At 41.0% G+C, this 23,913-nt stretch overlaps 4 protein-coding genes and 2 long non-coding RNA genes across 10 annotated transcripts in view; 4 read left to right on the forward strand and 2 right to left on the reverse strand.

Moving 5' to 3' along the window:
* Positions 1-11,025, forward strand: part of LOC107265591 — a 24,578-nt gene extending 13,553 nt beyond the window's left edge. For 2 of the 4 annotated variants that reach the window (XM_015735187.2, XM_015735186.2), the window contains exon 2: positions 6,305-11,025. In XM_015735187.2, coding sequence (XP_015590673.1) covers positions 6,361-8,028 — 1,668 coding nt within the window. In that variant the 5' untranslated portion in view covers positions 6,305-6,360 and the 3' untranslated portion in view covers positions 8,029-11,025. Of the gene's footprint in view, positions 1-2,346; positions 3,463-4,416; positions 5,073-6,304 lie in introns of those variants that run through there. The other 2 variants (XM_025082903.1, XM_025082904.1) reach the window with 2 other exon arrangements.
* A 1,069-nt stretch (positions 11,026-12,094) lies between these two features.
* LOC107265594 lies at positions 12,095-14,974 on the forward strand. The gene is made up of 4 exons (XR_001537242.2): positions 12,095-12,832; positions 13,037-13,214; positions 14,287-14,692; positions 14,836-14,974. It is a non-coding gene; the product is annotated as an uncharacterized LOC107265594 (long non-coding RNA).
* On the reverse strand, positions 13,449-17,100 carry LOC107265589 (leucine-rich repeat-containing protein 45). Its single transcript, XM_015735184.2, has 3 exons — positions 16,744-17,100; positions 14,600-16,582; positions 13,449-14,522 (listed from the first exon to the last, which is right to left on the reverse strand). Exons 1-3 carry the CDS (start codon positions 16,839-16,841, stop codon positions 14,438-14,440), a joined length of 2,166 nt encoding a protein of 721 aa, XP_015590670.1. The 5' UTR covers positions 16,842-17,100; the 3' UTR covers positions 13,449-14,437.
* Positions 17,101-17,319: 219 nt separating this feature from the next.
* LOC107265590 (eukaryotic translation initiation factor 3 subunit D) lies at positions 17,320-19,520 on the forward strand. The gene is made up of 3 exons (XM_015735185.2): positions 17,320-17,590; positions 17,671-17,716; positions 17,830-19,520. Exons 1-3 carry the CDS (start codon positions 17,411-17,413, stop codon positions 19,293-19,295), a joined length of 1,692 nt encoding a protein of 563 aa, XP_015590671.1. The 5' UTR covers positions 17,320-17,410; the 3' UTR covers positions 19,296-19,520.
* Positions 19,521-19,525: 5 nt separating this feature from the next.
* Positions 19,526-23,586, reverse strand: LOC107265592 (probable low-specificity L-threonine aldolase 2). 2 transcript variants are annotated; one of them, XM_025082906.1, is made up of 6 exons: positions 22,956-23,586; positions 22,065-22,777; positions 21,078-21,180; positions 20,875-20,992; positions 20,674-20,757; positions 19,526-20,584 (listed from the first exon to the last, which is right to left on the reverse strand). In XM_025082906.1, the coding sequence occupies exons 2-6, from the start codon at positions 22,172-22,174 to the stop codon at positions 19,704-19,706; spliced, it is 1,296 nt and encodes a 431-aa protein (XP_024938674.1). In that variant the 5' UTR covers positions 22,175-22,777; positions 22,956-23,586; the 3' UTR covers positions 19,526-19,703. The 2 variants fall into 2 exon arrangements, with proteins under 2 accessions (XP_024938674.1, XP_024938675.1); XM_025082907.1 differs by lacking the exon at positions 22,956-23,586 and having other exon boundaries at positions 21,078-21,205; positions 22,065-22,110.
* LOC107265596 lies at positions 20,529-21,917 on the forward strand. Its single transcript, XR_003059152.1, has 4 exons — positions 20,529-20,803; positions 20,884-20,957; positions 21,065-21,310; positions 21,584-21,917. It is a non-coding gene; the product is annotated as an uncharacterized LOC107265596 (long non-coding RNA).
* Positions 23,587-23,913: the final 327 nt, after the last annotated feature.

The raw sequence follows: 23,913 nt of genomic DNA on the forward strand, positions 1-23,913 counted from the left end.
CCCCCCTCCCTCCGTATATCCACTCTACGAGCGAACCTCCAGCCCTGAAACGTTGTCTTTACTACCAAACGACGATGGCAGCTGCGCTTCAAAAACTCTCCCGGACTTTGTCGTCGTCGTCTTCGTCTTGGCCTACGCGTACGATTCGCAGAAATCAATAATAAGTTTCGTCCTCGTGCGGCAGATGAGACCCTTTTACGGCGACCTCGTAAGCTCTTCTCAATCTTTTCCTGGGACCTATACCATGGCAAGGTTAGGCTAGGTTAGGAATTTCTGCCGCAAGAGACCGAGTGGCTGGATACTTCGATTCCTGATCTCTTCTGGGGTATATGCGTGTATGTATACATATTTCTTTTCGCAGAAACACTGTATCCCAAGGGGCCTTATCGTGACGATATCCCGCACGAATGGTATTGTCATCGGGTTCCACGAATCAGCATTGTGACGTATACCTAAGGCCCGGGTACTGGCTATCTCCAATATCGTTCCTTGTCTGTCGAATCGAAATCCCACTGTGCGAAGTTGTCGAGGAAAGTGATGGTTGACACTTTTTTTTTTGCTTTCCCGTATTTTGAATCAATTGGGACTTGTGTAGTTCTTCTCTGTGCACGGACGTCAGCTTGGGACGTTAAAGAATTTCTTGGAAGTCTCAGACGCCACTGCTGATTGGCACTTTTGAGAATTAAACTTCCGGCTGCTTCCACGTGTACGTGTTATTTTATGTGTGTATATATTGTATATACAATATATAATAATGATGATGGACACTTCGTATGGATTTCTTATACGTACGGGTCCAGCCACTGTAAGAAAAATCGGTCTCCTAGAAATTCACCCTGTATTTATTAATCTCACTGATTTTTGTCGCTTATCACGCATTCAACGGAATCGCGTAATCTCGCTGCGCAATTTATTACGATCGCGGTATATTTGTCGTGAACGGTATATATATGTTCCAATTCCATCTATATTAGAACTCGTTATCGTAACGCACACAGTACGTATATTATAACGTAATATCGTTACCTGCGATCCCACTTTCAGTATCAATCACTGACCCGCGTAAAGTCACCGAGGAGTCACGACGAAATACATACGTATTCGGGGCCGTCGAAGCATTTCAAGCCGGTTTTCACGACAGACTTGGAGTATCGCACGTAGTGTCCTTCTCTTTCACACGAAGATACTGGATGGGCAACGGAGAAGTTACAGTGTAAACGTAAATGTTAAGCGATTTTACGATAAACTCAGCTTCCTAATATATATATATATTATATATCAAATATATGCTACACGGCACGTTACGTACATAGAAAACCTACAGCTACTTCTAAATGGGGGCTTGGCCTTCTGGCATTGCGACACTCAACTCGGGCGTCGGTTCGCGGAAGCTTGTCTCTTCGCGCTACTCCACGAAATACTACGAATCACCGATACACGTGCCTGTCCAGTGCGCGTCGTGCGCGCGCAGGCTGCGCGCGGCCCGGGCATATAAAGTCGGGCGCATACGCACGGACGGTTTCAGTGCCGCGCGAACCTTGCGGCGAGTAACAGGGTGGCATGGACGCGCGTGTTTGGAGAAATGAGAATGCAATAGACGGAAGAAAATAAAGAAAAATTTGCGTCCACTTCATGGGTTACCCTAAAGACAATTTCAGTTGGGACGTATTACTGAGACATTTTTTATCGTACGACAATAGTCGTTTTCAATTGTATATGTAATCTGTACGGGGAATAATAATAACATGGCTGTTCGCGATACGGTCTGACTTACGACGACGCGACTGCTTTCATGCGGACGGACCTTGAGGCTCGCTAGGTCGTTTCGCTGATCTCTTTCCTGGTACGATCGCAATCCTGTTCCGGTACCGTTTTATTCTAGGTTCTCATTAATAATCCGTGCGCTTACTTCTCTCGAGAAAATCGAATCCTCTCTCTCTCTTTCTATTGATATGTTTCCGGTCGTTATTTCTCTTTATGGAGTTCGCTCGCTCCTTTTATCCTAGTTCTACTTGCAGCGTATACGTATACTTTCACTTTGGCTGCGTGGGACTTTTTTAACGGTATCGATGTTTATCCGCGATATATATATCTATATCGTACTGATGTAGTCCGAAGCCTGGTTCACAGAGTTTGTCATTCCAGTGTCGGACTCTCAACGCGACGGTCATGACGAATCGGATCACAGTCACATGGCGTTATTCAAAGCTTTTGAAACACGCTGGGAATCTTGACTACTTGTGTCAATAGTCATTCACGACGTATGCCTGGCTGAGAGTAATAGCAGAGAGGAGATACCTAGAGAGAGAGAGAGAGAGAGAGAGAGAGAGAGAGAGAGAGAGAGAGAGAATAAATATCACAAGTTCAGTTTGTCCTCGCTCACGCGTCACACAAAAATTTCATATGCATATACAACGGCCATGTGCTACTGTTTACTATTTGGCCACTGACAGTTTCCAGAAGTGTTTCCTTTCTTTTTTTTGACATTACGCTAATTTCAATGCGCCTCGCGAAAGGGACCAACCGACTACGTCGTATCAAGGACGTTTAAGCCGGATTCGCGGGAAGCGATCGTTCCTATGGAATTGTTCGGTCTGCGTGTGGATTCCGTATGAAAAAGAAAAAAATTATATTCGTGGAATTGTCAAAACAATTTCCTTGTTTCGTCATACTTGTCTCGAGTGATCAATCGTAATTGGAACAATTGATAAAAATCAAAGTCAAATTGTAATTAGACATCGATAATAAATTCGATTGGGAATTGCATATTATTTCTTTTCGCAATTATACATATATACATCGATCTGATAATAATTTAAATATTTTATCTATGGCCATTATTTTTTTATCAATCAAAGGGTTAATCAAGACTCGGTACGATCTTCAATCATACGCGTATACCGTAGGTTGTTATTACGTCGGAGGCTATAATCAAAAAAAAATTATCTTTTAGTCATTGATTCCGGATAAAAAGGTTGTTTCAGCTTGACACGTCGTGGGCTGTCCTTCGATTATGCGTTACGCAACTCCACGGAAACGTTGATGCAATTACGTTGCTTCGAAGGATTCGTTTACGAGCAGCTCGCGTTTGAGTAGTGCCGATTATTTCACACGAATTTCATCAACGGACCAACGCACTGCCTGCGCACTGTGAACCGAGCATTACATAGTCTAATCCATTTTATCTGTCTGCTCGATTTTATATCTCGACCCGACCTAACCTGATCCGACTTTGCTACAGTTATTTTCTGTATGTCCGATACTTCTGTATTTTCTGCGCCAACGAATCGCGCTGGTCGGCATTCGAACGAGAAGTCATTTAACTTCGCAGCTATTCTTGGAAAGTCGTCCGCGAGATTCAATTACGTTTAAATAATTTATTCTGATAAAAGAAAGAAGATGCAGGAAAAATCAGCGGAATCGACTGACAGAGTAGCGGGTAGACGTTACTGGTTATGATTGGTATGTAGAAAATCATGAGACTTCCAGGTAGTCATTAAATATGGCAAAGACCGGAATTGCGGAGTCGATTATTACGATCGTGATCTAGAAACCAGACCCGAGGGCCCTAAAGGCGTATTTACACAGTCAGGCTGATAATGTTAACCGCAGCATATATATACGTATACGTACGAGGAACGGGAAACTCACAATAAACGCGTTTTCACGAAAAGTGTCAATTAGTCGAACCGGGAATCGCGATTTATCGACGCGACTTGTCGCCGTCGTTACTTTCATGGAAACTCTTTCCAGGTAACTGGCACGTTATAGGCGTCGCTGCGTAACGTCGTTTCACTGTATTACTTTGTATGAGGTGGTTACGAACTTTTTTTCTTTTTTTTTTTCATTATCAGCCACTATCTCGTCACCTGGAATCGCATCTTTATCTTCGATGACGTAATGTATGAAGATCCCATTTAATCGTCGCCCGCGATACGATGAATCGATATGATTCGAAAGGTTACAACTTTGAAGCAGTACGCTATTAATTTTTTTTTCCTTCTTTTTCTTATCTCTTATCATCCGGCTGATCTGTTGTGTACAGACGATCTTGGTAATTAAAAATATTAGGCACTTCGTCCTTGACTGTTACTTGCAAGGGCTGCTGAGGTTCTTTATAGGAATTTCATGACGGGGGTCGTGGGGGAGAACTGGGAGGGGGGAGTGAGAGGAACACACACACACACACACACACACACACGTGCTTAGGATTAGAACCGTCATTGAATCAGCACGTCTCGTTGATTATCTTTTACATTTAACTTTCAAATAATTCGCAATTCCATAGAGACGTGCTTAGGATTAGAACCGTCATTCATGACGGGGGTCGTGGGGGAGAACTGGGAGGGGGGAGTGAGAGGAACACACACACACACACACACACACACACGTGCTTAGGATTAGAACCGTCATTGAATCAGCACGTCTCGTTGATTATCTTTTACATTTAACTTTCAAATAATTCGCAATTCCATAGAGACTAGTCGATCCGTGAGGTACTCGAGTCTTATGCCCGTCATATAAAAAAAAATTTTTTCCCTTTTTTTCCTATCTTCAATACTATTCCAAAGTGCTCAACGAATACCGCCTTTCTCACTATCTCTTCCCGTCGACTTTTTACAACTTTGCTTATCGATCTCCGACGAATTGAAACAGTTAATCACGATTTCACGCGCGAAAATTCTCTTTACTTAACAGCACGTGGTGTTCTGACAGCTTCGTTCTCAGAAATTAAGACAATACAGACAGAGTCCCTCTACCGTGTTAGCCGTGTATTCATAAGAGCATATATATATCCATGTGCGTATTGACAGAACACGGGATAAAGGAACACGTGACCATTACCAGGAATCGCGAACGACCAAATCACCTGAATACACGCGATATTGGCACTTGGGTGTATATATATATATATTTTCCACTAATTTTTCATTTACTTCTCGAGACACGTTTCGGGGGACGATAAATGGGTCGGAATTGCGAAATGCGAAAAATGCAAATACGAGTCGACCAAAAGGAGTCGCGGATATTTGGCGCGAGTGAGAGAAAGAGGATACGAGCGGGTCGTTAAGGCAAGTAGAAAAGGAGAGTAGAGCATCTCCCGATGTTTTTTTACTCAACGACCAGTTTATTCAAGCACGAGTCTCCGCGTGAACTTTGCTCCGCTCTCTCGTTTCGACCTTATTTCTTCTTACGGTTTCATTGAGCAAAGCCAACCGTGAGCGATTATCATGGTAATTATAAATGATTCCCCGTCGCAACGTGGGAAGCGTATCGTTCTATCACTTTCTTGGTATTCACGTCAGCTCTGCCGGACGTATCAATTATTCGAATGGCAAATTCTGCGGAATCCATCTTTCGCGCCAGATACTGCATTTCCTTTGTGCGTTAATCGGGGCAGACTTTTTTTTGAAAATTTTTGAAAATTTTTTTCCCATCACTCCGTTCACTTTTTTCTCCGAAGGTTCGATTGTCTGACTTACATTCTTGACTGCCGAGGTAACGCGAACGGACTCTATACCTATTTACGATGTTATTCCAGTCTTCCTCGTAAGCAGGGAAATTAGGACTTCTGAAAATCCCCTCGAATACCTTGCTCAGCGTTCGCCCTGCGGACTGAAGGCAGCAGCCTTTTCCAGGGAATGTTTTTTAGTCGATTATATAATTCGTTTCTACACACCGGGTATAAGGGTAGGCATTTTTGTGCACGTGTTCGAGAAGAGGGAGTTCATCGTAATTTTTTTCGCAATGTATTAATCAATGAATATATATATATATATATATATATATATATATATATATATATATATATATATATATATATATATATATATATATATATATATATATATATATATATATATATATATATATATATATATATATATATATATATATATATATATATAGTTTTATACACGCGACGTGGTACCAGTTACCAAATCGTCTAACGAACCGTCTCTGGTATCAATTGAAAGCGATTTAAAAGCCGTTGATCTTCATCAAGCAGCTCGATACTCTTAATGCACGTCCTACGCGTTCCATTAATTAATCGAATGAGCGTCGCGCAGACGGCAATCATTAAGCACGTAATGAGTACGTCCTAACAAGATGTAATTTTACAGTGAAGTAAATAGGAATGGTAGGATGATCTAGTGATCTATAGTGTGGTCGACTCTGTCTTGAGGGACTATCTATAAACAGAGGAATTTATGTTTTTGGATTATGATTTGGAGGCGATTTTTCTTTTTTTGAAAAATTTTGTTCGATTTTGATTTTCTAATAGAGTCCTTTTGTTCCGCAGACTATCACGTGGGTCCGTAGTGGGGTAATGCTGACACGTCAAAGACAAGGATCAAGATGCTGACGGTGATGTGTCCCAACTGCCGACACCGGTTTCCGGCCCCCGGATGCTGCAACCCTACGATGCCTGTCGCGGCTCCATCTTCTTGCGGTCTTCATCAAGTCGACTGTGGGAATTATTATGGGGGTGGTCTCCTGGTACCACGTGGATACACTAATGGGGGTGGATGCATCATTAATGCACCTACCATAATACATGGACCAGCCATCATACAGAGCCAGCCTGCGGTGGCCGAGAGAGTTCAGAGGCACCAGGACACCAGGGATGCTGAGTGTCATATAACTACGACCTGCGAGATGACCGGTGGAAGCGTTACCATCACTACGCCAAGCATACAGTCTGGAGGATGCTTGATCCAGAGCACCGATTCTGGAGTGTTGGTCCAGGCACCCAGGATCGAAGTCAGACCTAAACTGTCCGGTGGGGGCTGCCTGGTCCAGACCCAGTTCTCAACTGACGAATCCGATCCTGGAAATCTTCTCAATGACGAGGATATCGTCACAGGCTGCGGATCATTTGGTCCAGCTGGGATCTTTCAGAATCCACATCCGATGCTCTGCGTACCACCTAGCGGATGCCAGGAATTGCCTGGTACCCGTCGCAGCAGCAGTCCCAGAAAGGATCAGGAAAGACTGTCAGATGCTGACCGCAATCTGGTCCATGGATGCTGCAGGGGTTTCAACGGCTGTCACCGTTCCTCTGGGGTCTATGACCAGCAAGCTCATTCAGGTAGATGTAACAGCTTCCAGGAGCAGATCCCGTGTTCGCCAGGTGCTGGGTCGGCTGTTGGTAATCATCAGCATGGATGCTGCACTCAGCCGCATAAGCAGTCTCAGCTGTACTCGGGGAGGAGCTCACTGGAAGAGACCACTTCCGGGGCTGTCATTCAAGTCAACGCTACCGTCCAGCTGCCACCTAACGTAGGACAATGCACCGTTAATATCACCGCTACGACTACCGCAGCCAACTGTACCAATCCCACGTCCAACGCTACCACCAGGAGTCGCAACAACTTCAACGGCGGCGGGTTGGTCCAGCCCGCTGAGGTTGGAACGGCTGCGCCGACAGAGCGTCGCGACGGTGCTCCGACCACCCCGGTGTCCTGGCTCATGCCCTGTCCGTGGGGCTTCGATAACTACCACCTGGACAAGGATCTCCTAGTGCGTCTCAGCGACGCTCGACGACTTCTTCAGTGCTCCGGATGGTACCACGAAGGTCTCAGCTGGCAGCAGAGCGAAGCTCTTCTTCGGGAAGCACCGGTTGGACGATGGCTCCTTCGAGACAGCTCGGACAGTCGCTTCACCTTTGCCGTCTCCGTGCAGACGTCCAGGGGACCCACTTCCGTCCGCGTTCACTACTTCCTGGGCCACTTCCGGCTAGACGCTGAGCCACGTCTTGCCCTGGCCATGCCTCACTTCGACTGTCCCATCAAGATGCTGGAGTACTACGTGGACTACTCGAAACGGATGGACGAGAAGCGGGAAGTCTGGGTCGATCACAGCGGTCAGCTCTACAGTCAGATTTACTTCGCTAAGCCCCTCGTAAAGGAGGTTAGGTCATTATCGCATTTAGCACGTTTGGCTGTTAATCGCGCGAAAATACCCACCGACGATCTTCCTCCGCTCATTCGTAATTATCTTGCTGAGTATCCCTACGCGCTCTGAGACTATGTCTTATACAGGGTGTCGTAAGTGTACCAAGATAGCGGAAGCTGACCCCGTGCGACCTATCGACCCCTTAACTAATTGTAAGGAATATTTTTACGAGGCGGAGATATTTTTTAGGAGCGATCGCGAAGCGACCACCCGTTATATATTCTTCCACAAGTAACTCCTAAGCGAAACAAGGTTTATTTTTCTATATCGTTATATCCTGGAGAATCGCGCTCCGTTCGTTCTGGTTAGAGGTTCCTATGCGACTTCCAGGGTGGGACCAAGGGATTATCTGTCTGGATCTAAAAGCGTATTACTTTATTAAATTAAATTTGATTTTTTTTTTTATTTACGAAATCCAAGATGATATGGTACACCGTGTATGACCAAAGAATTGGCCGATAGTATGCTAGTTATACAGAATTCTTGGATCTGTTTTTTTTTTAATTTTCCTTATTCTCTTTCAATATTTTTTTCTTCTTTTATATTCCCTTTCGGGTTCTCCTGGATACACGCGATCCCGAGGAGATCCTTGAGATTAGTCAGTGCAGCATAATATTAGTGAATGTATATCTACACAGGATAGAATTCTACATGTATATAAATATCCACTTCCGTTACTCTGGGACGAAGATAACCTGGAATCGGATAGGGTACCATATACATACCCTTGAGACCGAAGGTGTTCGTTGTACCCAGGAGTGCCCAATGGAACAAATACTGCCAGAGAATAGGTTCCAGACTAGGGAATATACTCACGGGTTCAATTGGCGCTCATAATTAAATATTATAGTCGATTTGTAATGAAAATGTAACAAAAATTTGTTTTTCTTTTTTTTTTTATCGATACACTACATTCTCAGGATCACAATGTCGTGTGGTCAGGGCCATAAAGTTTCGCTGGGTAAAAACGCGCGACAAGCGTCAGTGTCCGCTTTCTCGAAGATGATCCTGGGTTATTTGAAGTCTCGTGCTCATTCGAAAGCATCGAGGATTTCGTATACGGCCACAAAGGCATTCGAGTGGGTATCTGTAGTTCCCGAGAATGACAGTTGATACGACGATACTTTTCGTGTCAGTGCGCATGCGCGGTCAGCCACGAGACTTTTTTGTTTTCTTTAGATTATTTAATTAGACTGAATGCTGGTGGGCACGTGCGCATCGCATAACAATGATAACGAGCGACAACGTTGCCATTGTAATACACGAGGTTTGCCAATATTTTTGCAAGGGTGCGAATTTTGAATTTCGTTAATATTAAGGTGTACCATGTAATTAGGATTTTAAGAGCGAGCGTGTAGCAAAAAGACAGATTCATTGTGAAGGAAGGAAAATTTTCGGATTTGACGTACGAAAGTCAGGACGGAGCTTCGTTGTTCGTGAAGAGCGGGATCACGTGGAAAATGAAAAATAGCGGGTGAAAGGGAATTTTGAAAAAAAAATATTTTTTTCATCTTGCGCAATACTCGCTGTTATTACTTTTCTTTTATTTGTCTTTTTTTCGTGCGCTTTTGCCCGCCCGCGTTGGCGCAATCTCGAGGATTCATTTTTTGAGATTAAATTAGTTTAATGAGAGAGAGGAGCGTCTTTTTCGTTATTGCGAAGATAATTAGTCCTGCGTGTTGTTATTATTATTGCTGCACACGTAATGGTTTAATTCGTTGCGTCATTAGGTTTAGACGAATGTATCTACTTGCTCGGGTTTAACAATGGTCACGCATACGTGGACGGCTGGAAGAGAATTAATTTCGTGATTCTCTTTTTTTTTCTATTTTTCTTACGTACAGACAAATTTGTTCTTCCGATTACATAGTATTACGATCGAACGGAACTAGACTTGTCGTAAGCATTTTAAATGTTTGTTCTCGATCAACGTAAATACGGTTGGACGTTGTCAATACCGTCAGTGATTGTTCTGTATTTTGAAAAAGGAAAGGAGCCAAGTATCAAGCAAGAAAAAAGAGAGGCAACCGATTATTGGTATGCTCGAGCGTAAAATCTGTAAATATCTGTCAACAAGATCATGACCACAAACGTTGTTGTACGTGACCATTTACTGTGGGGAGTTGATAAAAAATTATTATTATTATAAAAGCCTGTAAAAGAATTTTTCAAAAAGACATACACCTACGCGCATATGGCAGGTACAATTGACATTGAAAAACACGAGCACGTTGAGCCACTGTATGATATAAATATATATATACATATATACACGAATACACATATTTTTGTACGCGTTCGCATGTGACGAAAGTATATATAAGCCTGTCGCGTTTTTATTACGATATTCGTTGCGAGTGTAGAAGAAAAAAATTTGAAAATACGTATGCGTGCATTTATATATATGTATATGTAGAAATCTAATTAGGCGGGAAGGTGTCTCTATATTAGAGGCATTCTTATGTAGCGACCCTTTAGTGGAATTAGATGTTCAATTATTTGTATACCGTTTGCGAACGATTCTCTTGAGAACTAAAATTTGAGCTAGCGAAGGTTTGAGTGACGAAAAAGATAAATAATAGAGAAAGGACTGTTCGAATTAACTGTCTCTGCGCATGCGCGTTTACGATTTTCCGTTCTTTACGATCAAATCAGATTTAATCCTCACGAGCGAAATGGACCCTAATGATACCGACTGTGTACATCTTTACCGACGAAAATCGAGGAGGGACTCCCGTTGCATTAGCAATTGATTATTTAGCATAATTTACTTTCTACCTTGCTACGTGCAAATGTCTTATCTTTCTCTCTATACGAATATTTCTGGCGAGCCTTCAATAATCTGACTGTAATTTATAATAGGGAATAACGACGATTATTTGGTGTCTGTATAAGCGTATTTATATATCGATTTATTCAGTCGTATATCGTGTGGGTCCTGCCTAACTTTTACCTAGTTGAATGATAAGTTTTTCAAATAAATAAAACCATGTATTTTATATTACGACGAGAATGTATAGACCACAAGTTAAATTATTAAAGAATTATTTATTACCAGTACTCGAATCATCTTGGCAGTTTTTATATCATTTCTCCTCATATCCATTTATCGTAGTACTGTTTGTCAATCGTGTTATTGTCGCAGCACGCGAGAACGTAATATTAATTTACGGTAATGGCGGAGGTTCGCGTTCGTTTACGTATCGTACGTGAATTTAATGGAATTCGCGGTATTCGCGATTCGCGTTAGCCATCTGAAAGGTTTACGCAAGTGTAAGTAAGTGTGCCAGGACATTGTGCGGACGCTCGCTGAAATATGGACATTTTTGTTATGTCAAGAACGCCAGACGCCACCGTCTTATGGTATTTCTCGTTAAACCTGACGCCCTGCGTGTACACGAGGTTACGAGGGCATCTTTACACTGTCTTATAATCGTATCGGACGTAATTACGGAAAAGTTATACAACGTTTCGAAACAATAAACGTTACGTTGTAACGTGCGTAATTTCATAACGAATCCATATGACGAGTGCGCATGCGCCAACGAGAAAAGCCGAGAAGACCCGATCGATTGAACGACGTTCGTAATTAACGTTACGGAAGAGTCTGTTAGAACTTTAATCATTTAATATAAATTTTGCTAAGATAAGGTAACTGCGCAACGAGGGTTACGTATTTTTCTTTTTCAAATAGTTTTGTAAGAATTTACAAGCATACGCAATTATGGCAAGAATTACTTGGTGAATCGACAGATATTCGGTATGAACGAGACAGCCAAATTCGCGCAACACAGACTTGGCTTCTATCAGAGGTTAACCCTATTTCGGGCAGTACTTGCAGAAGAGACCGTAAAAAACTAAGAATCTTAAAACATACATTTCTTAGGCCAGTTAACGATCAGTCAAAATGCACGTAGACAAACGAGTTTCCTGGAAATCTGAATCTAGAATTCATGGGAAATTTAATCAAGAGAACAAACAGTTTTTTCACGAAAATTGACAGGACGTGCAAGTCACTACTAGACGTGAATTACGAAAAAGGTAAATACAACGAACAAAACAATTTAAAGTATGTTACACGATTAAGGATAAGGCAAGAGCTGCATCAAATAGCTGACTGCGATAAGAGGTGAGTTTTTTTTTCATTTTCCTTAATGACGAAACGACATCTGCACGTGCATTGCAAAGGATAAATAGAGTAGAAAACCGTCAAAGTAGGGTTAGGTTGAAACGCGTGTATATAAACAAAAAAACACTCAACAATTAATATACAATATGATCATTGCTTATGTTATTGATGAATAACAAATATCAGAGGTTTTAGGAAATTCGATGTACTAATCAGGTTACTGATAAATCGAGACCTGCTGGATACGTGTTTGTGACGAGTTTATTCAAATTGTATGCATTCTTATTAACTTTTAATATTTTACTGGGGATCGGTAATTATCGAACACCCGTCATTTGCTGGCAGCTGCGCTACTGTCCTCCAGGCCTTGTTGATTGATGTTACGATTATGACTGACGTATACGTATCTACACACGTATGATATACGATGTGAATGTATATATGCATATGTATCTCATAACACGACTGATATAGTTAGTCAATCGCGTAATAAACATAAAAGCAGATAGGGCCGTTTCTCGCGATTTCCCGTGACGAGCAATAACTTAATGCGTAAGCATTGGCCGTCAATAAGACGCCGATATTGCTTTTGTCGTAATTATTTGAGGATTTGAGGTTAAGGTTACTCGAGATATAAATTATCGTTGATAATAGTTTTATTGTTTTTGATTTATTAATCACCAGTGTCTTCGTGTTAAACAGTTGCGTTAAACCTTGATCATTCGATAAGACAAGAAGCTAGATGTAAGTAAATAAAAAGAAAAAGTGATGCAATTAATTAATCGATCAAAGATTTATTTATCAATTAACGAAAATTATTTTTTTTAATGAAATTATATGTAAACAATTTCTCGACAAGTTTCGTTAAGAAATTTGCTAACTTTTTTTTTCTCGTTTTAATTATCTTACGACTTCTATTCCCCTAATCGTATTTTTGTGATTTTACAGATGAGACTCGTACGAAAAAGGTCTTTATAAATTCCTGCTTATGATCCTGGAACGTTTCCTAGAAAATTTTCCCGGCAGTCGTGCACAACCAAGGAATTCGACTGGGCACGTATAAATAAAACCGCTCCGACGCCAATGCACAGCGAATAAACGACTTCCTTGGAATTGGTATGCATGAGTACGTATATATATATATACATATATTACAATAGTGTAACGCACTTAGCGATAAGTGTTTTGCAAAAGCGAAGAAGCGTCTCAGGCGAAATTAGAGACGCGAATAAAGTCGATTTACGACGCAAGGAACCTTCGAATAAGCTCAAATTGTATTACGTGGAATTTCAATAAAGTAGAACAAACAATGGACACTGGATACGTAAGGATAAGGTACAGTGACGTCACGCGTTACGTGTCTGATGTATAAATTTTATTTGCACGAAGCGTCAAAGTTTTGGCCTCTTAAATTTTGTTTGGATAAAATTTGAGCGACGCGCCAGAATGATGTACGTATTTCACTTTGCACGTAGAAAAGAATTACGATTCGTGTGATTTTAAGTCATTTATTAATTTGATCTAAGTCAAGATTCACTATACTCAAGGTATGTGTAGTTTGTTGTACTGGCGCCATATCTGCTTTGTATTACATGAATAAAATTATCATTTTTTATCATTAACAAGAATTCCGTAATAGCAAAAGCATTCAGTGACATTTCAAAGCCATTTGTAAGAATGCCAAGTATTATTTATTTACATACTCACATACGTTCTCTATGCTCTTTCTAATTCTATTTACTGGCGGAGCTAATAACGCGCGTGATCAAATTCAAAAATCGTTCTTACGCCTTGAAGGATGAAACCGTGAACTTTTTAAAAATAAATTCATCCCTGGCTCTGCTAACGATTACGTAAACGTTCACTCATAATAAAATCAAATGTCGCTCGAGGTCGCACGAATTCAATGGAAGTGCCAGTCGTATGTGGGAATAAAAAATGTTCAATGGCGAATAGCAAATTGTCTACGGATATACAATATGGCTTGACGTGACATGTTGAATACGTGGAAGTGAACGATATTGTTGAAATCCAATCGATAACGTACACACGATATTATTAACCTAGATTCTTGATATATATGTTCCTATAATAAATTCTCATGGATATCGATAAGCTAAAAAAAGAAAGCAAAGTTCCTTCTTGGAAAAAATTCTTCTTGCAAAATTATCACACTATGTTTTGTTCCATGGTTACAGGTCAGTCTTCTATGTATGGATGCGTACAGAGTTCCAGTGGAGGATAAATGACGTCTAACAATAAATAGAAGTACAAATGTATAAAAGTTATATACAAAGTGAAAGCAGTCTGATTGAGCGGTTCAGCTAAGTATCTGCTTTGATTGATCTGTCATAAAAGTGGATTGGGTCCGATCGATCCCAAATATTTACTGAACGCCGCATAAAGTTGTCCAGCTCTTTGTACTTCCTCGGCCCTGCAAATAAAGGAGGTTTTTATTGGATTGTAAAATAAGTAATCAGTACGGTAATTAAGTGAATAACGATTACGTACTTTAAATCGCTTAAATCACGTTCCTTATGAAGAATCATTTCCTTGAGCTGTTTTCGTTCTTTGTCACGTTCTCGCAGAGCCTCAGCATGACTGGTCTGTATCTCGTTGATCTGCGTATTCAGTGCTGTAATTTGCAAAGTCATTTTTTGCAATTGTACAGACTGCTCCTTCAACCTGAACCGTTCCTCGGCGAGTTCCTGTTTCAAACTTCCGCTTTTCTGTTTCTCCTGTTCCAGCTCGTCTTTCAATAAACTGTAACGACGCTGAGGTTCAATCAGTTCACTCTGAAGTGACGCCACTTGACGCTGTAACGTCTGAACGATCCTTTGAGAGTCTTGAAGCTTTTCATCCAGCGCAGCTTTTTCTTCCTTCACCTTCTGCAAGGACTCTTCTGATCTGCTACACCTTACGTTCACGTGCTCCATCTCGATCAATCGAGCTTTCAGCTGTGACTGATTCTCAATAGTTTCGCGAAGCTCACTGCGAGTCTTCTGCAGCTGCGCTTGACATTCCTCCAAAGCTCGAGTTGTCTCTTTTAAACTGTTCTTCAAAATATTTATCTCGATTTTGTGCCGACCCTCACGTTCCTTCAATTCACGTCGGAGTCGATGCATTTCCGTTTTACCTCTTGATATTAAGTCTTCGTAAGCTTGAGTTGTAGACACGAGCTTTTCCTTCAGAGAGGCTATCTCCAAGGTGCTTTTATGAATTTCACGCTCATAGCGTCGAGCTTTCATATCACTTTCCTTTTTACTCTGTAAAGTTTTATCGTAAGACTCTTCCATGTTCTTGTAAGACACCTGCCATTTTTCTTCAGACTCCATATGCGCCCTTTTCAGCTCGAGTATCTCTTTCGCCTTCTCTGCGGTGTATTTATCACGTTCCTCTTTTAATTGACTAACCTCTGTCTCCAATTGATTGGCCTGAGATCGTGCGGCGTCCACTTCCGCTGCTTTTATTGCTATTTCATTTGTCAACAAATTTATAGCCGTTGTACGATCCTGCAGCATTTGATTCAACTCCCTGATCTTGTCGTTGACCTCGGCCATCTTTAAATTCTGATCATTCATCAGCGTCTCCATAGGTCCTGTGATATTTGACTCTGTCACATTTGAAACAGCTAATTTGAGCGTTAACAAGGAATCGTCAGATTTGGTTTCTACGTTTGACGAATTTTCAGTTGGGCTTGATTTCGCTTCAGAAGTTTTACATTTTTCGTCCTTCCTTCGTTTTCTTCGACATTTCTTTCTTCTCAGGTACTTCAATTTTGTTTGGACAGCGCTGTCGCTATCGCTCAACGATACAGGCTTTATGTTTTCTTTGAAAACGAGACTTTTGGCTATCTCGACGCTTTTTGATACGTGACTGTCGGACATTGCTCGTCTACAGCGATTTTCGTAGACACGATCTTCGATCGAATGCATTATTTCATCTGGTATACAGTTGCCGCGTAGGTTAAGCTTAAGGAGAGTTTTATTTTCGCGAAGTGAATTTTGAATTAATTCACCACCCTGTAGACCCAGTGTGTTCCATGCCAGATCCAGATATTTAAGGGATTTGTTGTACTTTAAAGACTTTGATAAAGCGTCTGCACAATGTGGCGATATTTGATTGTAACGTAAATCCAATTCCTCGATGTTGTGATTTTTGCTGAGACCCTCGCAAAATTTTTTGAAGGAATCTACATCTGATCCTAGACTGTTCCATTCGATGTTTAACTTTTTCAAAGTATTGTTGTGGATAAAGACTTCGCCCAGTTGTGCTACCACTGAACCATATATGTTGTTTCCCTTTAAATTTAGTGAAATCACGCTGGAACCCTCGCACAATGCATTTAGAATACTCGTGAGGCCTTTTGATAAGAGCATACAATCGCTTAGATCGATTGATTTTATCGTGGAACTGGATGCGAGCATTTTACTTATTATTTCGCAAACTGGTATCATTATTGATAAGCCAGATAATTGAAGTTCACCTGTTGAACTGTAACAGAAAAATTGTTTATATTAATGTTTATGATTTTGGAGCAAGCGTGTTGGTAGCTTTGCATGATTTGAATTTGAATGGGGCGACTACAGCGCCGATGTTTCTATAGTTAACCGTCTATGACAAACTTCAAGTGGTACCAACTTCAAACAACTTACCTGCCAACTTTAACAGACTCCAAAACTTCGGCCGGCGGGGTAATACCACGCTTTTCACAAAGTTGATTGAACAGCACATGATCCTCCAACATCTTCATTCGTTTTTCTATATTTTTACAGGAATTTTCTTAAAGCGAATTAATAATTTAACACCGTTTTTGATGATGCTTTTGATTTTGACGTAGCGTCGCATATCGAACACCAGCAGACACCTAGCGCTCCAGATCCACCAACCTTCTAAAGAAAACTAGACCAACAGATACGTCGTTTAATCGAAAATAAATAATTATGAGGAACGCTAAAATTGATTGTTATCAACCTTAATCCTTATATCTACACAAATAATTCTTGTCAAATTACATTCTTTCCGATTGTTATAAATTATTTGTTACTCGTTATGCAATTAATTCACAAAAATTAAATATAATAAATGAATTGATGTAACTTTATTTTTTATCATAAACTTATTGGCATCGAGAGTTATACAATATTTCTGTAAAACTTTGTTAATTATTGTTTAGTAAAGTCTTATGGGGATATTAAAATTTGCAACGTGCCGTCCAAGATGGCCGCGTTAATGGAGGAAACACTCTTTCCGGTCGTCCGGTAAGAATCCGGTGCGGTGTCTCGTTGTGTCTGGTGTTTCTATGCATGTTGCACTTGTGAAATGATTACGACCGAAGAAGACGCGCCGCCGCTAGACGAACCCGTCCAAAAGGAAGAAGTTGCGCATTTCCAGGCGCCTGCCATTCAGGATAATCCTGACGGATGGGGCCCATGCGAATTACCGGATCAGTTTAAGGACATTCCGTACCAGCCATTTTCCAAAGGGGACAGGCTTGGCAAGGTAAAAGGCATATGCCAGTAGAAGCATGCTTCGACTGATATTAATGCTCAGGATTCATTATTATGGGTTGTTCTTTATAGATATCCGACTGGACCGGTGCCGCTTTTCAAGACAAGAAATTTGCCAGTAAGTTTATTCGTGTCATCAGTGCATGTAAATTCTTAACCTCGAAAAGGCCTGTCACTCTTGCATGATTTGTTTATTTTGTAACTATATGAATTCGTATGCATTATTTTTAGACAAATATGCATCTCAATTTGGATCTGGCAGTCAATATGCCTATTACCATGACGAAGATGAATCAACCTTCCACTTGGTGGACACCACTCGTGTACAGAAACCACCTTATCAACGTGGTCGTTTCCGTCAAAATCAAAGAAATATGCGCGGCCGGGGTGGTCAGCGTGGTGGTTTGAATCAAATGCAACAGCTTGGTAAACTGAAATTACGAGAGCGTGAACGCAAGGGTCAAACTAAACGTTGGGGTCGTCAGCAAGGTCTGAGGAATCACAAGAATCAGCCACCGATCAAAATTCGTGATGCATCTGTCACTGTAAGACCTGACTGGGTGACCATCGAGGAGATGGATTTCCCTCGATTAGCCAAGCTGTCGCTTCCTGCAGTAAAAGATGGAGAGGACATTCTATGCTGTGGCTCATTGGAGTATTACGACAAGACCTACGACAGAGTTAATGTCAAGAACGAGAAGCCTTTACAGAGAATTGACCGTATCTTCCATACTGTTACCACAACTGATGATCCAATTATCCGTAAACTCTCAAAGACGGAAGGTAATGTCTATGCAACCGATGCCATCCTAGCTACCATCATGTGTTGCACTCGTAGCAACTATTCCTGGGACATTGTCATTGAAAAGATAGGAGACAAGCTTTTCTTCGATAAGCGTGACAACACCGAGTTTGATCTACTTACTGTGAATGAGACCAGCGTTGAGCCACCGCAGGACGATGGAAATTCCTTAAATTCACCTAGGAATCTTGCGTTGGAAGCAACATTCATCAATCACAACTTCTCGCAGCAAGTACTAAAATCCAATGAGCCTCGATACAAATTTGAAGAAGGAAATCCCTTTATCTCCGAAGAAGAAGAGAGTGACGTTGCCAGTGTGGCCTACAGATATCGTAAATGGGACTTGAACAATGGCGTCGTCCTTGTAGCTCGTTGTGAACACGACGCAGTAATGCAGGGTCCTAACAACGAGACCCAATTCCTCTCCATCAAGGCTTTAAACGAGTGGGATTCAAAACTGGCTAACGGAGTAGAATGGCGTCAGAAGCTTGACACCCAACGTGGTGCTGTTTTAGCCAATGAATTACGTAACAATGCTTGCAAACTTGCCAAGTGGACCGTTCAAGCATTACTTGCAGGATCCGATCAGCTTAAGTTCGGATACGTGTCTCGCGCTATGGTCAGAGATTCCAGTAAACACGTCATCCTGGGAACTCAGCAGTACAAGCCTAACGAATTCGCGACCCAGATTAACTTGAACATGGACAACGCCTGGGGCATTTTACGATGCATCATTGACATCTGTCTCAAGCAGAAGGATGGAAAGTATCTGATCATGAAGGATCCCAACAAGCCGATGATTCGACTTTATGATATTCCGGACAATACTTTCGAAAGCGAAGGCGAAGAGGATGAAGATGACGACGAACCTGTCAACGACGCCTTTCAGAGTTAACGGAAAGCGTTTCTCGAAGCATCCAATACGTAATATTTTTTGCGAGAACGTTAACTCATTTGAATATTAACGCATTGTAATCTTGTGACAGAAGTGCGCGCATCACTCCGGATTCAATTGTCACGAATCTTGACGGTAACTGATAAGGTCGATTTACCCTTACTGTCGCTGTAAAGACAGGAGGATTCTTACGGAGATAATAATAAAGGATTACAGTGAAACGAAGTATCAAGATTTCATTTATATATTTGATAGTAAATCAATTTATTGAATATCAACACAATACGGTGCCCAATACGCGTACGTTTATTATTCCATGTATACTAATGACACGTTTCAAACGATCATTGACTCGTCATCGTTGTCTCAGTAAGATACACAAAGTCTAATTAACGTTTTTTAAATCTTTTAAGAATTCAATACAGGATCCAGTTCCTTGATAACGTATCTGACCTTACGAATAACTGAGTTCAGTAGTTCATCATTGATCTCATGGTATAGTACAAATCTAACCAATGATTCGTTCAAAGCGAGACTCTTCACTATTGCCTTATCATCATCGTTATCATCATCAGCTACCAACTGTAATCTCTCAGCAAACTTTTTAGCCGAGCATCCATTCAGAGTAACCATAACCATATTAGTGTGCGTTGTTTTTGAATCGACAGAAAATATTCTTGACTTCATTTCATTGATAGCAGTCATGATGGAAGCAGCTCTTCGGTGATCATCTTTCAAAATTGGAATTACTTCATCGATGGCCACCAAACCAGCTGCAGCCAATACACCAACTTGTCTCATCCCACCACCCAGAACCTTCCTGATTCTCCTCGCTCTTTCAACAAAGGACTTACTTCCACACAACAAAGAACCAACTGGCGCTCCCAATCCTTTGCTCAAGCAAAAAGTAACAGAGTCAAAACCGGAAACTATATCCTTAGCAGGTATACCGGAAGCAACAGAGGCATTCCATAATCTAGCACCATCCATATGCAATTTTAAATTACGTTTCTTTGCCAGGATCACCAAATCATCGATCCAGGACTGTGGCAAAACTTTACCATTAATTGTATTCTCAACGATTACCAATTTTGAGATTGGTTCATGGAGACGATCGGAACGGAGTTTGGATTCCAATTTTTTCAAGTCAAAAGTACCATTAGACTCATTTGGCAATGTTGACAACGTCACACCTCCCAGTTGTGCAGCACCTCCTTGTTCATGTAAGTTCGTGTGCGATTCTTCTCCGCAGTAAGCTTCGCTACCGCGCACGTCGCAGTGATTCATGACTAATGATTGACAGAACAAGAAGTCATTAGTCTCAATATCAATAATCAATCAGGCAGTAAACTCATACGATCAATAATTAATGACTTACTGGCGATCAAGTTACCCATTGTACCGGACGTTACAAATACGGCCGCTTCTTTACCCAGGAGGTCCGCTGCTTTCTTCTCCAGTTCTGCAATCACATAAGTGGATGCTGCATCAACTGGACTTTATGGAAGGTATAAACAACAATTAAGTAATTGCTATTTGATAATGATTTGTCAGCTGTTGCTTTCATATATATATATACTCTTAACAGTTGGATCCTCGCCGTATACGTCGTCTCCGAGGTCAGCGTTATACATTGCCATCTTCATGGCCTCGGATGGCTTGGTAAGCGTGTCACTTCGCAGATCAATGATAACAGCCTGAAAACAAGATTTTTTTTATGTCACTCGATACGTAGTCATTGCATCTTAACGTTCACGTTTTCAACGCAGGTAATTCACTCACGTTTTTCGCTGTTGCGTAAGATCGTGTCTCCTCGCTTATACCAACACCGTAAGATGACATCTTTCGCGCAATGAGTCCAGATCTCTTTGGGAACCGTAGCCAACTGTTCTTAAGTAACACGATGACGGCTTATCAGAAAGTCGTTAGCGTGAGCACAATTGATAATTCAGTTCATAAATAGAAGGAGAAGTGGATCAATGCAATTTCGAAATTATATATTTTACGATTGTGCGGTAAGATTTTTTAAAAGGAAGATAAAGATTGAGATAAGAATTTTTTATCATGTTAAGTTTATTCAATCTTTCTCTTTCTCTTTGTGCACTGATGGCAATGTTAATTGCCATCGTATGTAATGGGAATAGTAATTGCCTGTCATCTAGTAGCTTGTGACGAATAACGATAGTCATTTTGTATTCGGTGCAACTTGCATTCACGACATTGTATTATATTTTGTGATCAAGAGCAGTGTTATCTCTTTTGGTTGATATGAGCTATTTTGGATTCAGGGTCAAGTGGTATGGAAAAGCGACCTGTTGGCGGCTTAAGGTGAACAATGAAAAATTTGCTGAGGTCAAAGGGTACGATGAAACGATTAAATTTATAGGCTATGTAATTATTTTATATTCATCGAATGATCTATCAGTATTTATCATCGCTATACAGTAGATCGTGTCTTAATGTTCCCCCTAGTATTTCATGAACATAATATTTAAGAGTTATAGTAATTCGTCTAGGATATTGCGTATACAGTTATCTTTGTAACTAAAATTCTGCAGTTGACGTATTCATCGTTTGATCAGGTGCGACGATTTTTATCGATGAATAAATTTTTGTAATGTTTCTTTTTTTTGTTCTTTAAGCGTGCGTGGTATGAATCATAGTAGGCGCGCCGAAGTTAAAGACGGTCATTACTTTCCTGTCAGAAGAGTTTCAAAACGAATCCAATCTAAGGATTAGTCTGTCCAAATATGGCAAGAAATCTTGTACCTATGTGGCACGTATGTACGGCATACATCATTGTCGTCATAAGGCGAAAACTTCAACATCCCATTGGCGACCTCTAACCACTTTATGGCCGAAACATATAAGAACGCCATATTTGGCAAAAATGTTCCAATGGATATCCTGATTGGCGGACACCGATGAAATAGCAGACTGCCATCTGTTCAGAGAAATGTAAAATTACGAGCCACTATCGCAAAGGGGTAGATTGCCTCATAAGTAGTTATACTTAAATTGCTGTAATTATAATGAAAGTAGCTGGGCGATAGTTATTTGGCTCGTCGAATTTTATATTGTAAGAACCTATAGGATTTTCGAGATTTGTGTTTGTCCAGACATTTATTTATGTTGCGTCACATAAATAATCCGATATCTGCCGGTCCCTGACTTCGCGCTCTGAGTCATTCAGTCTTCAAGTATTCTTGTACATTCGGATTAAGAATTATATCATGAGTGTCGTAGCATCTTGACTATCCGGTGGGCATTAATAATTCATGTTTCTACATCGCCGCCACGTTATCTCAGTACGATCGAGGACTTTTTCACGAAACTGTACGCCTCGTTGTAACCGCGGAGTTACTGTGAATCCGTGAGTTGGCTCTTTTAAAATCAGCAGAGGAAAAATATGGTCAACCGTTTATCTGGGCACGACCAATCCTGAGAGTCCTATTATGACGTTTGCTTTCGAATCGTAATACCTAGAAGCAATGTTCACTTCAGTTATGAAAGAGTCAAGATAAGAAAAATGCAAAGATGAAATATTGTTCTGATTTTTCTTTAGTAGCTGATATTAGCGAGTGATCTTCCAAGAAGAATTAGTCACTTTAAATGGTATCACTTTCAGCGGAATGTGCAAAAGTAACAACACAACCTTACCTGATATCTAGAATATTTAAGATCAGTTGGTAAAGGCAGAAAGTCAGCTCAGTGGATATTTAGGATTTTAGAGATTAATCACAATTAAATAGATCGATGGTGCACTTTAAGTCTTTTTAGTTAAGAAACTAAAGTGGGCTTAGGTTATGATCGAGGAATGTCGTTCGTAACTAGAAAAAAACTGCAATATTTTAATTTTTCTCGTTCATTGATAGCGGCTCCCTCTGTCCGCTCGATTGGACAAGGTCGAGTACGGGAGTGGCTCCGATCCATGTGCGTATTCAAAACACGCACCCACATACGCACAGTATGACGTGTTGAGTACTCCGCGTTTACAGACAAGTTGTTACAGCACCTGTGTAGGTACGTTTAAATGTGTTCAAGACAACGGGCGTCCCGTCAGAAGTTCAACAGCCCCATTTTTCATCGGTGCGAAAAGCGCCGAGCGGTTAAAATTTTGCAATAGTAAAAAAAAATTTAAGAAAAGAACAATCTGACTCTGCTGGCAAATGAGATTCAATAGATTCATTATAATACGGGGAGGCTATATTGTGTATTTATAAGTACAACGAGTACGGTCGATACGCCGGGATAAGTTCGAAAACGAAATATGCACTGTTGCATGTAGCATATATATAGCGAAGAGAGCATAGATTTGGTACTCTGTCGGTAACGAACTGTAATTCCCAAAGGATTCGAATAAACAAGAAATTCGAATAGATTTAACGTGGACAAGGATGACTGCTCGTTGATCCTTAAAATAGACAGGTGTATGAAACCCAGTCTATGGCGAGTCGCAAGTCGAGTTCCAGGAGATTGGAATAGTATTTTCGTGGGCCGTTTATCCCGCGCATACAGAGACACGCTTTCAAATCGTGTCTGACGTTACGAAGAGCTAACGTACCTACAGGGACGTAGGCAGACTTTATCTTGAGGGCACCAAAGTATACTGAAAGGA

The sequence above is a fragment of the Cephus cinctus genome, unplaced genomic scaffold, assembly GCF_000341935.2.
Source record: "Cephus cinctus unplaced genomic scaffold, Ccin1 Ccin1_scaffold0230, whole genome shotgun sequence".
Lineage (NCBI taxonomy): Eukaryota > Metazoa > Arthropoda > Insecta > Hymenoptera > Cephidae > Cephus > Cephus cinctus.